Here is a 12,999-nt window from a genome sequence, read left to right on the forward strand (position 1 = left end):
TGAGTCTAATGAAGCCCAACCCATCATGTGCCAGGACATGCACTACCACCCTCCCAACCGAACCTAGGTTGATAACCTCTAACTTAGTGCAGCTAGCCATCATAAATGCATGTGTACTTTTTGTAAACTGTCTATCAAGAAAACATACTCCTCCCCTACCAGTAACAGAGCAATTGGCCAGCTACCAACAACTTTGCCCCCTACAAACAGACCATTATTAGCAGATACTGTTCCAGCATACTATTTCTCAGCACCAAACCTGTTAGTCTCCCTCACAGTGCCTCTGTGTGATGGGAGAATCTACTGTAACTAATAAGGCAAAACAAAGAAGCTCAGGTCGGTTCAACTGCATCCCTGCAGTCCATCAAAGTGTTTGGTACCATGTCTGTCATGGGGCTCGGAGACTCAGAGGGTAAATTCGCCAGTGTCTCTCGAGAAGGAAGAGTTGCCTCACCGGTTTGTTGAGTTACAGCAGCAAGATGCATGGTGCTATCCTCTCCGATTCGTACCCTAGGAGGACCCAGGGGGGAAAAATTTGGATTGTCAGTGCCAGGTCGGGACTGGGCCGGCTTTCTCCAGGGATGTGTTCCCCATGTCTGCTGTTTAGTACGTCCAGCCCCACTAGTTGAGGGTTCATCTCCGAGTTCCAGCCATTCCCAAACTTCCTCTGGCTTTTCAAGAAAGTGAACCTTATTGTTAAAAATGTCTTTAAGGTGAGCTGGATACAGGAGCACGTAACGCAGATTAAGCAACCTTAGCTTTTATTTAACACCAAGAAAGGATCCTCAACCTTTTTGATGTAGTCTGGATAAATAGCAATTGTACTGTTCTTGAACCGAGGAATCTCTTTCTTTCGTGCAGGCAGTCTCTGTCGCAATAGTTTAATATCCTTGCTATTATGGCCTTAAGGGGTGGTCCTGGAGGAGGAGGAGGCACCAAGGCCAATTAACTTTTTCCACAACAAACAAGTCTGAGGGGCCATGCTGTTTCAGCACATTGCACATCCAAGTTTCTATAAAGGGCTCTGTAGACCCCCTTCGATCTCTTCGGTATGCCTAGGATTCGAATGTCATTGTGCCATCAGTGGCCTTCAGCATCTTCTGCTCATTTGTGTAGTTCTGCTGTAAAGTTCATCATCACTGCCATTTGATGTTTCAAGTTGGCTACTTCCCTCTGTAGTGCAGTGATATTTGTTTCTGCCGTCAAAACCTTATCTGCCACTTTTTGGAGGTCAGCACATAGTGGATCTACATCAATAGATACTGATTCAATTTGATGCCGTAGAGCAGTTAGAGTTCCTTGCATGGCTGCCAATAATTCTGCCCTAGATGGTTCAGACTATGCCGCTGGTACGTCTCCCTCTACGGATATCCCCGCCTGTGTTGTCAATCTTTGCATAGGATGGCGAGGAGTAGTATACTGATTGATGGTGTTTGAGGTATGAGAGCATGATGATGCATCCTTACCCATGGTGGTCACTGGAGCTGATGTTGGTGAAAGACCCAAGTAGAACTGTTGAGGAGGATCCCAAGATTAGTGCCAGGGGGCCCCGTGAAGCTGCCTCAAAAAAAGGAACCTCTCAACACTATGCAGTTATGCATGCAGCGCCGAAGGGGCCCTAACTACATGGATCCAGGATGCCTCGCAAGCCCTCCATATTCGTGGATAATCAGGAACTCAGTGACAGCCCAGTGAGGTGCAGCAATGTGCCTCAATACATCACGGTGAATCCCCACAGTGGTGGGAAACAAGTCCTCAGTCTTCGATGATAATAGTGATTGATATACGGCTGGGGACTAACAGGGATCAGCGGCAGTTTGACAGGGAGTGCAATGTAGGAGAGGCAATCAGACAATCACCTCCCCCAGACACAAATTGCTTCCACATGCACAGCTGTATGACAAGGCCACTGGCGCAGGTAAATTCCAGCCGGGGAGATTATATATACACATATATATATATATATATATACACACACACACACACACACACACACACACACATATATAGATATATATATTTGAATTGTTTCCCTTTAGTGCTGCATGAGTATGGGAAACTGGCCCCTTATCGCAGTTCCATTCCCATAGTCGGGTACCCAGGGCATGGGATACTAAGGGTATGCCCCTAAGGACAGCAGCACAGATTGTGCCACCCTCAGGGACCATGCCTCCAAGTGCACCCAGCAATGCCATTGAAGGCTGAGTGTACTGATGCAATCCTAAAATGCGAAACTGACATGGCACATAGCCTGTGTTACCTGTCCACTACACACTACATGAAATATAGGTAAGTCACACTACATAGAGAGCCAGCCTTCTACAATGAGGCTCCCAGTCTCCGATGCCCCCAACCGGGGCCGACCCCATCGCACGGTCCAGACAGGTCATCAGCTGAGAGCGTGTGACAGCCACACCCCGCTAGTATCCAAGTGCTGGCGTCGTGCTCCTCACTCTTCACCCAAGCGGGGCAGTGTTGAGTGGGTCCTGCAACCGCCAAACAAAAGGCGAAGGGGTGCACTTCTCAAGGGGAAGCCTCCACAGAGTCTATGAGGGATACCAGCGGCACCCGCGCCTCCCACAATGCCACGGTTGATCTCAGAGGGCGAGACCATGCAGGTCGCTAGCGCATCTCCGCTCCTGCATCCACACAGGGTCCATGATCTCAGGCAGGCCAACCAGGACATGGTAGGTGAGTCTCCCCCAGTTTCAGGGGTGTTCAGGGGTATGCAGCTCACCCAACTCCAGAGCCGCAATGGTCCTCTGCTCTCCCTGGTACAGGTGCTGCGCTAGGCCCCAATCCCAGTACGGGCACGTCAGTTCGAGGATTCAGCCCTGGATCAGTTCAGGCATTGCAAAATGTTGTGCCCATCACATACTGCACAGGAGAAGCAGGGTAATGCAGGATGTTATAGAATTACAATGATTCTAGCTGGCCGGGAGCATGGGAGCTCAAGTCCTGTAGGCCAAGTTCCCAGGTCACGCCCTACTTGCCATGTATTCTAATTAGAATACAAACAAAATATATTTTCTGGCACATCTTTAAATACTACAGAGACATGATCTGTTCCTAATGAGGTGTCAATCCGAGGCTGAGGGAAGTAGTTTCAACTGTGGTCAGTATCAGCTAATAATAATTAGTGCTTCGTTTCTAGCCCCACAAATAGCAAGCAATGTTTGGCTCAGTGCACACATGCTGACAATACTAGAATACTAGGTAGGCTTACCAAAAAGAGATAAGTACGTCAATCTTACTGCTGAAACCGCATTCTTTAAATACACTTCAACACACACTTATAGTTGTATTATCGCTATACAACAAAAATAGGCAAGTACATACTTGACAGAGGTGCAGCTGAAGCCTTCTTGTAATGAAAAATGTTCCCATCCTCGGCTTGCACTGAAGGTGGAGGTGGTTGACGAACAGCAAGTTCCCCCAAAGTAGGTTTCACGTTAAATCGTTCTTGAAAAAAATTAACATTTACTCAGATACAGGATGAACACTGATTAAATCAAATTCTGAGACCGATTCAATAAATCCGAAAGCAAATCAATGAGCCGTGGAAAGTACGTTTTTCTGAGTATGTCACAAACAGCTTACTGGATAAACGACTTCCTAGAGACACCAGTGGTTAAGAAGATATGCTGCACATCCCAAGTTACAGTATGTTCGTAAAAAGTAGTTATAAAAATGCAGGTATTGTGACAATAACCGAAACCCTTGCTACCTCTGGGTGTAAAATGTATGCATTATAGCCTTTTTGAAATATGCAAAATGTGCAAATATCCTGTGAAAATTATTTTTTAAATGTTTTAATTTCAATGATTTATAGAGTTGTAACCGATTAGCTAATGAAGTTGCACCTGGAATGAGTTACTTAGGTCATTTAGAAGTTTAGATAATGCCCTGAACCGCTATGCCACATTTTTGTGTGATACGTCATTATTTGTAATATTTTTTTGATGATATTTCTTGTGATCTGCTCAACTTCTCCTGCTCATTCCCAATCAGTGTCCCACTGCAAAGCCGCAGTGCTCTGTGCAGCACTGAGTGAATGACTTCTTAGAAAGTGTGTATTGTGAATAAGGCTTCCATGAAATACCCAAAGTATCATTTTCAAGGACGTCTACTGGAAGCTTTTCTGAAGATGTGATAATTCTTAGAGCCACTGTTCAAGAAATGTTTCACTTGTATTATACATCTCTGGAGTGCAGTTGCTGTAGAAGCAATGGAAGATTCCTCTAACCGTAAGATATTGGTTAGAGCTAAATAACTGCATAGTTTTTACTTATTACGTTGCAGCTCCTGATTATCCAAAAACAACTCTAACCATGAATATACCATGTTGATTTTGCAGAATCTATTAAATGTGCCATGGGGGTTCGTCTGTTATCTCCTCCTAGGTGTGGTTTGAATCCCTGTCTTCTTGACAAGTACTTACTAAATTCAACCTAAAGTATTAGACAATCGACACAATCTAATGAATTTCAGCCTTGAAATAGTCCATAGGACAAAACACGTGTCAGCTGTTGGATGCTTTATCTGAACTGGACAATGATTTGCATTGAAATCACACAAGGGTGCGCAAATCCATGAACTGTAGCATTGTTAATTTCTTTAATCGTTTGCATGTGCTCCAAAGTCTACGTTATTTTGACTTCCTAGAGACCATGGGGTATATTTTAGACTATGGAGGCCACTCCAACAGCCTGCCAGTGCAGCAGAGGCAAGACCTTTCACGATTTGTTGAAGGAGTTCTTAAAGCATTTACCAATCCCTGCCTGCTAGTTCAGTGGGGAATGTTTGGCAAAAGTTGGCCCAGCGAGAGCCCTTAAGTCAAAACTGCAAGGCCCCAAAGTGAAATATGCAAATTCCAAAATGAGTTCTCTACATGCATGTGAAGGGCAGCTGATCCTTTTTCCTGTCCAGGTCTTTCAAGGGCAGGAAAGATATGTGCTGGAAAGCCAACCCAAAAATGAGGTCGATGGCCACTGATAGATTTGACAGGAGCAATGTGTGGCTTCCTTGCCTTGACTCTACGACAAGAAACAGCTGTTGGAAATCAACTAGAAAGAACTGCTGGTCAAACATTGGTCCTCTCTGACCTATAAAGTGGCACTGTCCTTCTCACCAAGACACAGTGTGCTGCTCTGTAAAATGGCTAGTTGGTGGGTAAGTTGGCTCCATTATTAGGGGTATGTGTTGGAACCACAGGGAAATATCTTACTGTGCTTGTGGCATCACATTGGCCAAGTGGTATTTTTAAAAACATTAATTGAGACCACTTGTTGAGTACAGGAACAAAGTAATGGCACAAAGATTACTCTGATATTCCCGTTTACTCCTGATTGATCTGTTCAGTGATATAGTATTGTGTATCTAAAAATTCGCCCTTCTGATGTGCCTATTTCTCAGAAACACTCAATGTACTTGCCCATAGAGGCACCTTGTATTGAACCCTTTATCTTTGAGGCTGTGTTAGGTAGCCAAACACTGATTAGGCACCTAGCCCAGGGTCCTTTATAAATGTAACTCTGAGATGTAGGCTGTGAGTCCTAAATGTTGTGTTAACCTTCAAGCAGTTGCTGATCATGCTGGATGTGTGTGAAAAGCCCAATTTATCAGAACTTCATTGACTTAACCAGTGCTTTTGAATTGGTGACCCAGGGATGTGGAATTCCTATCGCCCGGGACATCTTGTTTGGGTTCAAGGGCAACAAGTTTTTATGTTTACTTTGTCCTTGGGACAAGTAGGCCCAACCCTCTGCAGCACAAAACCTTTGGCTGCTTGTTTACAGAGAGTGGAACTCTCTGAAGTTGAGGTAATGTGTTTCCAAAAGATAATGCTGTTCGAACTTGTATTTATGGTTCATTATTTGAAAGCCTTCATTATTAGGGTGAGTGCTGTAAATAAATGTTTTAAGGTCAAACTTCACTACTGACGTCAGTTCCAGTACAAAAATAAATAAATGTGTATACACATGTTTGAAATGTTTAGGCTATGAGGCTAAGTAAAATGCTCCCAGAATGCTCTCTGATTAGATGCAAATGAAGTGTCATTTAGTAAAATGTGTTGATGCATGCTAGTATTTCCCCAAAATATTTCTAATGGAAAATCAGTATAACCATTTTCAACACGAATATGGGAAGCATGAAAATAAACAAACACTGACAAAACCAACTGATCTGACATATTTTTATAAGTCTTTTAGTTTCATCAATGCGTGTCTTGTTTGGACATGGCTTTTGTAACACTTTATTGTTGTGGGAGCTACCAGGCTCTCAACATTGTAACAAACACTGGCAAAACCCCCCCAAAACGTTTTTTTGAACTCTAAAAGCACACGTTGCCACCAGTGGCATAACAAAGGCCCCGCAGCCACCCTCCAGGGGGCCCCTTCAGCACAGCACCTGCCCTGAGTGAGTCTGAAGAGGGGGCTCCTCCATGTTCTTTGCAAAGGGGCACCCTCCAGTTTCGTTACGTCACTGATTGCCACTGTAGTTCCTGACACTGAACAAAACTACTTTGTGTGCCAATATGCTCTTTGTGGAAGAGCAGAATGCGATCACTCACAGTAAAGCCAGCCGAAAGAGAGAGAAATAGAAGTTTAATAAAAACAAAATGTCTTTGTTAACACCAGACCTAATTAGGGACCAAGACCCACATGTAGGTAGCTTTTTGCATGTCGCAAACAGTGACTTTCGCTGTTTGCGATGTGCAAAAAGCACATTGCGATGCACAAACCCAGTTTTGCGATTCGGTAACCTGGTTACCGAATCGCAAAATGGGTTGTTGCAATTAGGAAGGGGTGTTCCCTTCCTAATTGCGACTAGCAGTGCAATGTAGGATTGTTTGTGACCGCGGGCGCAAACCATTCGCAGTTTGCACCCATTTCAAATGGGTGCTAACACTTTCGCAAAAGGGAAGGGGTCCCCATGGGACCCCTTCCCCATTGTGAATGTCACTGTAAGAAAAGTTTCAGAGCAGGCAGTGGTCCTGCGGACCACTGCCTGCTCTGAAAAAATGAAACAAAATCGTTTCATTTTTCGTTTTTGTAACGCATCTCGTTTTCCTTTAAGGAAAACGGGCTGCATTACAAAAAAAAGAACCTGGTTTATTGAAAAGCAGTCACAGGCATGGTGGTCTGCTGTCTCCAGCAGGCCACCATCCCTGTGAGGGCCGCTATTCGCAAGGGGGTTGCATATTGCGACCCACCTCATGATTATTCATTAGGTGGGCATTTGCGAAGCCCTTGCGAATCACAGATGGTGTCAGTCGCAAATCTGAACCTACCTACATGTGGCCCCAAATTCTTAAAGAAAGTCACAAAAGTGCACCAATGGTATATGTCGTACCCCTATAAAATATTTGTGAACTGTATTTTAGCATAGGTAAATACGCATGTGTAGATTTGCTCATGTGAAAATCTATTGAGCATTTGCAAGTTCATTTTCCCTCCAGCCACTTTCTTCCCAACCCTGGAAGAAGTTCTAATTCTGCCATTGTCAGGAGTAAATGTCCAACCTTTCTTATTATGGCAAAATATTAGGGAGAAGCTGGTGAAAATCTTTAAAACATGCAGGTTAGTAGGTTTGCAGACTCAAAGGCATTCCAGCCCTGGAACTATTGCTTACTGCTTCCTCCAGCCCCAGTATGCAGATCTGCAGAAAGGTGGCAAAATAAGGAAATTGCTACAGTAGGGATTGAAACTGCAAGTATTCAAGCCCTACTATGGTAGTAGCCCTGGCATAATCAGAGAGGCTATTATCAGAGCTCTTACATAATGAGATTGCTGCCATAATTTGTCGCCACACTACATGGCACCAAAGGGACAAGTAGATCTTTTTACAGGACAAGTAGATTTGAGAAGCAACCTGTCCCCTGGACAAGTAGATATTTTGATAAATTCCACACCCCTGTGACCAGGATCAATTTGTGGCAGATGCTACAAAAACCACATACGGCATCCTCGTTATTAATAGCACTAAGAGAATTAGGGACCTAACACAGACCCCCGAGGTGCAGAGGGTCCCCAAGCCCTCCAGGGGGCCTTTAATCCTTCAATGGGGGCCCCATTCAGCCGTAGACCAATAAATATCTGTGAGCTACGGGAGACTGGGGGGACCCTCAACACATTTTGCGTTACACCACTGATGGGAATTAGTAAATGTCTGTTTTGGAGTGTATTTTCATATTCTATCAGAAGAAAGGCAGCACTGTGTGCTGGCCCTCATTCTTTTAAACCTGTTTATTAACCAGTACCATCCCTCTCACCTGTGGATGATGCTGCATTTCGTACTCTTGCTGAGCATTCTGTATTGCTATTCCTGATTGCCTTTATGAAACATTGTCAAAGGAAGGGGATTAACATTATAGTTAGAAAAACAAAAGCAGCGATAGTCGAGTCAAATTGTCCACTTTAACTTTTTTTTTTTTTTAAATTAATGATTACAATGTTGGTCTATTTTGAGGTAATGAACTAAGAAAATCTATCCTAAGAGGAACACATTAGAAAAGCTGTAGCCGCTTATAAGAAAAGTATTAGTTGCCCACTTCAAGATCAAGTTCAATTCCCATTTTTTGGGAAATGACACAAAGAGTATGATGCCAAGGATGTGGCCTCCGGGGCTTATGACACTGGACCGTAGATTATCGTGGATGCAAAACCGTTACAATAAGCAATAATGCATTCTGGATGGGCTTGGTGAATTTACCCAATTATAAGAGGAGGATGAACTATTCTCTCTTGACAATAGACTGCAACTGAACTCAGTCTGATTTTGAAAAAGACTCCAGATAAATGAACATGACAAGGTTCCGTGCCATCGTGACAATCTTATATTCCCCTCAGTTAGGTATGCAGTGACCACCTTATATACATTGGTTTGTAGCACAAAATGGATAAGCCCAGCAATCAGAGGTAAAAAGGAAACTTAAGGATCTAGTCCTTGACAGGATATTGTCAGGTATATGAGTTAATCAGTGGCTTGGTAAGTAATGAGCAATAAATATCTTGGTCGAAAACAGCCACCTCAATTGATAATGTTATATCTTCATTTTTGTTTGGGTGCCGGGTGCACATTTAACCAAGAATAGAGCAAGGACCAAACATTTGTATGGCATTTGTTTTTAACAACATTTTTAAAAAGTTATAGGATAGATTGCTTTTCGCCTGCCCCTTGTCTGTGTATTGAAGGTAAGCTTGCTTTAAACCTTTATTCTTCCATGACCAAAAGCTTTGGGACAGATAGGGTTGCCTGTTTCAAACTGCGTTCACCTGGAAAAAAAAGCGTTAAAATAGGATTAGAGAGCGTGGCTTGGGTAGGGACCCAGAAAGACACATTCCAGCTGAGCTCCGGATTTCAGGCTCCCAAAATGACCCCCTCATGCTGAAGTTTTATAGCACGTCACTGAGAGAGCGTAGCCTATATAATCTATATTAACATGAAATGTTTATGAACTAATGTATAATAATGCCGCATAGAAACTGTATTAACATGTTTTGCTATGTTTGAAAAGTGCCCATGGGGGGGAGGTGGCCGCCAATGTATACAGGGACTAATGATATTGACTAATAATCATGAAATGTTTTATTAAAAATGTGATTTTATACTAATATTAAAAGAATAGATACTAGACTTTTGCTAATAAATCATTAGGCCTTAGTTAGCAGGAGTCGAGGCCTAGCTGCCTTAAATGTATTTTTCTAACGTGCAGTGTGCTGACTTGCTAAAGGACATGAACTTTTGTTTTTTCCAAAAGCTAGAAGCTGAATGTAACCGTAGTAGATCCGTTCTCATGAAATTCTGCCTGTAGTAAAATTTTAGCTAAATGCAACAGTGTAGATTAATGCTATGTCAAAGGTCGCCTCAACCGGTACGGACAATGGAGCCACTGACCGAAGATGTGCAAAGGACCACAACACAATGAAATCATACCGGACATTCCACCTGCTAAAGACGTCAATCATAAGCACCAATAAAATGCATGAGAACTGTTATGGGGTAACAAATTCGATGAAGTAATTTGATTTGAAGTAATCTTTAATTGGTTAAAGATAGTGGGGTGCAACCCCTTGTCCAATCAGATTTTAGGGGAATGTACGACGAAAAAGGGATAACCCCTTGACACACAGAAGTGACCAGACTAGTTAGTTAGGGAGATGCTGATGCGATTTGATATGATCCAGAGACCTTGTCACTTTGATTGGTGACTTGCTGATTTTATTTTAGAACCATCCTTGTCCTGAGATTGCCCATTCACACTTTACCTCCTTATGAGGGAAGTGCCCCTTTGTTTTTCCCGGAGCTGAATCTCTTTTGATGGCGAATCAACCGATGTCCTGAAGACGAAGACAGAACCTGAGTGCTGCTCAAACTTGGAGGGTAACTATATTGACAATGAATTTGTGATTGTCGGTTTGCTTTTCCTTTCTAGGTACCAACTGCTTTTCTTTTGACAGGGACCATAGTTAGATGTTTTACAAATTGGAGTTACTAAATTATTTTGCAGGAAGCCCAACATGCCAATGCTAATTCGAGGTTAGTTGAGAGGGTTCACTAAACTGACGCAAATAGACAAATGACTGAATCTATGCTTTGATGAACAAAACGCTAATATACTCTGCTTAGAATAATCTATGCTGACGCCGTGTTATATTCTAATGTTTGTGGTTCTTGCTTTGATGAAATCTTATCAGAGTTGTCATATTGCAACTATGCTACTGTGTTTCTTGGTTTTGAGATTAATAAACTTGCTATTAGTATTGTAACAAATAGGGAATAAATAACACTAAATTCATACTAAACTGGTGTGGTTATTCATGACTGCAAGGTCATGGTGTTTTTGAGTTTATTATATGTCATTGACTAAAGTAAAAGTGCATTGTTATAATAAATATTGATGACGTTATTGACATATTGGTTAGCTATCTCGTCCTAAGGTGTCTTCAAACAGAGTCAAACGATTCATTGGCCTAAAACGAGTCCCAACGTGAGTAAATTAATCATAAAGGGACGCGTCAGCAGTTTCTGGTAGCAGAGCGACGGTTTAGGCCCTTTTGGGCCCTAGGACGGAGGACCATGGTTTTAAATTGTTTTTCGAGATAATGCAAATTGGAGGTATGATGTGTTTCTAAATTCCCCATGACTTTCCCGGAATCTCTGAGCCTGACTAAGTGAGTTGGGTATGTTCTCGGCATTTTAGCATGAGTAGTGTAGAATTTGCGCTTGTTCAGCTGATGCTCATTGCAGGTGATTTGTGAAGTATTGGGTGTTTTAGGTCAGGTAATATTGTTTTAGTAGGAGTGGGCGTACTCCGCAGTATGAGAGTCGGAAAGTCGGCGTACTTTGTGTGAGTGTGGTGCTTTGTGCTCAAAAAATTATCCACATGGTTGTTGATGTACGGACCCGTCGTGGTCTAAGACTCCAGAGTATATTGACAAGTGTAGGAGACACTTGAGTTTATGTTGTAATTTGTGCGGTTTATTAGATCAATCGGGCGTGGTTGACAAGTCGAGTTTGAGTCAAACTGTGTGTATGAAACCTTCGATGGAGATTTGGCAAGTTCTAAGGTGCACTAGGACGAACCATTGACAAGTCGAGAGTAGGATTTGCGGGTCAAATTCTGCTTGCAGGTGCGGGAACTGAGAAGGAGAGAGTAGCGGCCGAGGCTTCAAGTGAAATCTCTGTAAAGTTCTGAAGCAAATGTGTTACCCTTCCTGTAGTAAACCAGCAAATTTGGGTTTTTGTGGTTAAAGGTGCTCGCAATATAGTGCATTAGTTTTTGTGTGAGGAGGACAAGCCGCAAGACTGTCAGCCGCAGTGTGTGTGAGTGTGACGTCAGTGGTGCCGCGCTGGGATAGGTCAGCTGCTGAGAGGGGTCACGCACGGATTGGCAGCCGTCCGTGAAGAGGCAATAGGTTGAGAAAGGTGGGTGAAGAATGTTCTGGGAATTAAAGTCACTTCCTGATTAGATTCTAAACAAAATAAAAGATGCAAAGATGAATTTTTTCAAAGCTTTAAAGAGCGCTCTGAAAGGAGACACATACATTATGGTGAGTGAGGGGAGCCTACACCGCCTGAGGGTACTCCAGCTTATATCGTAATGGAGGAAAAGGGAGTCACGCCAGGTCTTTGGATGAAGCAGTGGCGCAAATTGACAGAGAAGGAGGGATGTTTAGCGTTTCCGGAGCACGGAACGTTCAATACAAGAATTTTAGAAAATTTGAGGTGGATGTTAAGTGTGCTGAAACCACCCCGAGGCCAGCCCAGTATGAGGCATTAGCAATCTGGGATTTAATGGCCATACGACAAAGACAGCAAAAACTTGAAAGGAGAATAAAAAGGGCAGAGAAAACTTTAGCCGAGGCTAGATGGGACAACAAGAGCAAAATGCGGAGAAAGGGAATAGTTGACGGACTTAAATTGTTTCCGTCAATTACACAAGATGAGACACAGGGAAAGAAAGCCACCTGTAAGACAGACAAGGGCTCTAATAAGTCTAAGGAGACTCAGAGGTCTTGGGTAGATGAAGGTGATTCAGACGATGAAGAGTTTCTTAATCAGTTGTTACATGATCACCCACCACCTTATGCAATAAATGACACTGCCCCGAGCACTAGTGCGGGTCCTGAGAACCCAACGCAGAGTAAGGAAGTTACAAATACAATGCAGACAAGTGATACGAGTTTGATACAGAATGGTGTCAATGTACCCACTGCACCAGACGCGCAGATACAGTTGCAACCTCCGCCACAGATACAGAGAATCTATCCGGACGTCCCAGTGCTAGAGACAAATACGAGTCTGATAGTGCCGCCTGATCAGATATACACTAGACCAAAGCTAGTGCAGATTGAGCCAACTCCGCAATTGCTGACCCAGCCGCAGCAACAGCTGATTCCGGGTTATAATTCAGCAGCAGGACCTCCGTCGGTACCTGCAGCAGCCACAGTGAGCCAAGCTTTGTGAGTTACTGCTCCATGGAGTTTGGGACCT

General features: G+C 43.3%; 1 protein-coding gene across 1 annotated transcript in view; it reads right to left on the bottom strand.

The window, feature by feature from the left end:
• The window catches only part of SPATA4 (spermatogenesis associated 4), a 98,196-nt gene that overhangs the window by 11,978 nt on the left and 73,219 nt on the right, over window positions 1-12,999 (bottom strand). Inside the window, exon 5 of the mRNA XM_069244640.1 lies at window positions 3,340-3,462. Within this exon, the coding sequence (XP_069100741.1) occupies window positions 3,340-3,462 (123 nt within the window). The remainder of the gene's footprint in view (window positions 1-3,339; window positions 3,463-12,999) is intronic.

Source organism: Pleurodeles waltl, chromosome 1_2 (genome assembly GCF_031143425.1).
Source record: "Pleurodeles waltl isolate 20211129_DDA chromosome 1_2, aPleWal1.hap1.20221129, whole genome shotgun sequence".
Classification (NCBI taxonomy): Eukaryota; Metazoa; Chordata; class Amphibia; order Caudata; family Salamandridae; genus Pleurodeles; species Pleurodeles waltl.